The sequence below is a fragment of the Penaeus chinensis genome, chromosome 6 (assembly GCF_019202785.1).
Source record: "Penaeus chinensis breed Huanghai No. 1 chromosome 6, ASM1920278v2, whole genome shotgun sequence".
Taxonomy (NCBI): Eukaryota; Metazoa; Arthropoda; class Malacostraca; order Decapoda; family Penaeidae; genus Penaeus; species Penaeus chinensis.
In genome coordinates, this window is record NC_061824.1 from 16172949 (window position 1) to 16175448 (window position 2500).

General features: G+C 37.7%; 1 protein-coding gene across 1 annotated transcript in view; it reads left to right on the plus strand.

Moving 5' to 3' along the window:
• The window catches only part of LOC125026362 (pumilio homolog 3-like), a 3834-nt gene extending 1707 nt beyond the window's left edge, over positions 1–2127 (plus strand). Inside the window, exon 2 of the mRNA XM_047614762.1 lies at positions 200–2127. Within this exon, the coding sequence (XP_047470718.1) occupies positions 200–1878 (1679 nt within the window). The 3' untranslated portion in view covers positions 1879–2127. The remainder of the gene's footprint in view (positions 1–199) is intronic.
• Positions 2128–2500: the final 373 nt, after the last annotated feature.

Here is a 2500-nt window from a genome sequence, read left to right on the forward strand (position 1 = left end):
GTGGTCTACCCCTGGACCCTCCTGGTCGTATTTCCCTATTGGGGGTTCACTCCCAGACCCCCACCTGGTCACTGTATTTCCCTACCGGGGGCTTTTTTTTTGAGTTGCCCAATTTGGGTATAATTACTAGATGATGTGATTTCTAAAGTGACTATTTAATACGTATATATATATCTATTTTTTTTTCTTTCCATTCAAGATGAGTCTGCAGGAGTGAAGAGGAAGGCTGAAGATGATGGAACAAAACCCCCAAAAAAAGATTGGAAGGCAATAAAGGCTGAGGCAAAACTGAAGAAGGAGAAGAGGAAAGAGTGGAAGGGTGGGAGTGAGGGATATATGTTAGGAGTGAGGAGTAAGAAGATTTGGGAGGAGCTTCGTCAAAGTAACTGTAAGAAGGAGAGGAAAAATGAATTGTGTAAGGAGCTTTGGAATCTAGTGAAAGGAAAGGTGAAGTCAATCATCTTTTCTCATGACACGGTGAGGGTCATTGAAACATTAATGGCTGTTGGAGGAGAGCAATATCGTACGGAATTGTTTGAAGAAATGAAGAATGACATCCTTGAAATGAGCAAGAATAAGTACTCACGCTTTTTTGTTCTGAAGATTCTTCGTTATGGCTCTAGGGATCAGAAGGATTTTGTTATAAAATCATTGAAGGGACATACTGCCACACTGATGAAAAACAAAATTGCTTGTGATGTTGTGGAATTAGCATACAATGACTATGCGAATGCCAAACAGCGTTCTTTGATGACCCAAGAGTTCTATGGCCCAAGCTTTCGCTTGTTTCCCAATGAAGAAATTCGGTGTTTAGAAGATGCCTTGAACTCAAATCCTTTAAAGAAAGAGACGATCCTCAAAGATCTGCGTAGCGCATTACAGCCCATTATTGATAAAGGCGTTTTTACCAACACAATGGTGCACACATTACTTCGTGATTTTCTTACATCTTGTTCTGAAGCAGACAGGACTGCAATGATTGAATCATTACGGGAGTCACTACTTCCCATTGTACACACAAGGGATGGTGCACGTGTGGCCATGATATGCCTGTGGCATGGAACAGGAAAGGACAGAAAGGTTATATTGAAGAGTTTCCGGACTCACATGGTCAAATTAGCCACAGATCCCCAAGGTTATATGGTTCTACTTGCTGCTTTTGATTGTGTGGATGATGTAGTTTTCTTAAAAAGTGTTGTTATCAAGGAGCTTTTGGAGGGTATACAGAATATAGTGGGTACAGATTCTGGACTGCGTGTCTTGCGGTATATAGTGGCACCACGCAGTTCTTTGTTCTTCCAGCCTGCTGTTGTAGATCAGTTGAAACCTGGAGATGGCAATGCTTACAGTCGCAAAGACACTGATATCAGGCAGAGGGAAATTCAAGAAGCTGCAGCTGATGGCATTTTGTCTCTCTTGAGTGGTAACATTCAGAGCTGGGCCTTGAATGCTAACTGGACACTCTTCATTGCAGCAGCATTGGAAACACTTCCAGGAAGTTATGTGAGCACTATATTTGGTCAGTTGGCTGAGCTATGCAATGCACCTTATGAGGAAGGAATAAAAGATCATGTACTGGAATTGGCTCACACAACAAAAATGCTTACGAAGATTATAAAATTTGATAAGCACAGATATGCAAAGGAGAAGCCAACATTTAGTGAGGTATTGTTAACAACTGTTGGGGAACGACTAAGTAGCTGGCTGGATTCAAATCGAGGATGTTTCATGTTAGTGTGCATGATTGAAACAGAAATAAGTAAGGTAATTAAGTCTGTAAAGAACATTTTATCCCAACATCTTGAAAAGATTGAAACATTGACAACTCCAGGTGGTAAAATTCTGTCCCAAAAACTGAAGGACAACATCCAAGAGTAAGCATTTGTTATATTGGTATCATAGTTTAATCGTATAGGTTTCAAAAGTACCACTACATAAATCAAATATATATATATATATATAAAACACTTTTGAATTGTTTTAGTGTATTGTTAATAACACAGTGTATATGTAAAGGGACTAACATGTCTTTTGTCACAGTCTGAAACCTGAACTTTCATTTCTGATAGTATGTCAGTTAATGTATATTGATAATTTAATGGAAAATCAATAAATAAGAGAAGTAAAGTATTTTTTTTTATAGCCTGATTCTAAGATTTTGTAACAAAGTTATTTAATATTTACACCTTAATAATACAAATGCAATTAGCGTTTTAAATTGTAAGTATAACTTTCATTTCAGAATCTAATGCACGTATTCTATTTCCAAGCACAAAAGCAGTCAATGAATGAAAACACTTGGTGAGGTAGTTTACGAGATCAGTGATTGTGTGGGAGCATCTTAGCCCAATGCTGACGGGCATTATGTGTACGTACGTGCTATGCCCACTGTGAGTTACTTGTTTGATTGTTTTTACGAAAATATTTAACGTTAAATTATTTTGCTGTTACTAATGTTTATAACATTATAGTAAGTAATAAGGTTTATAATAAAAATAAC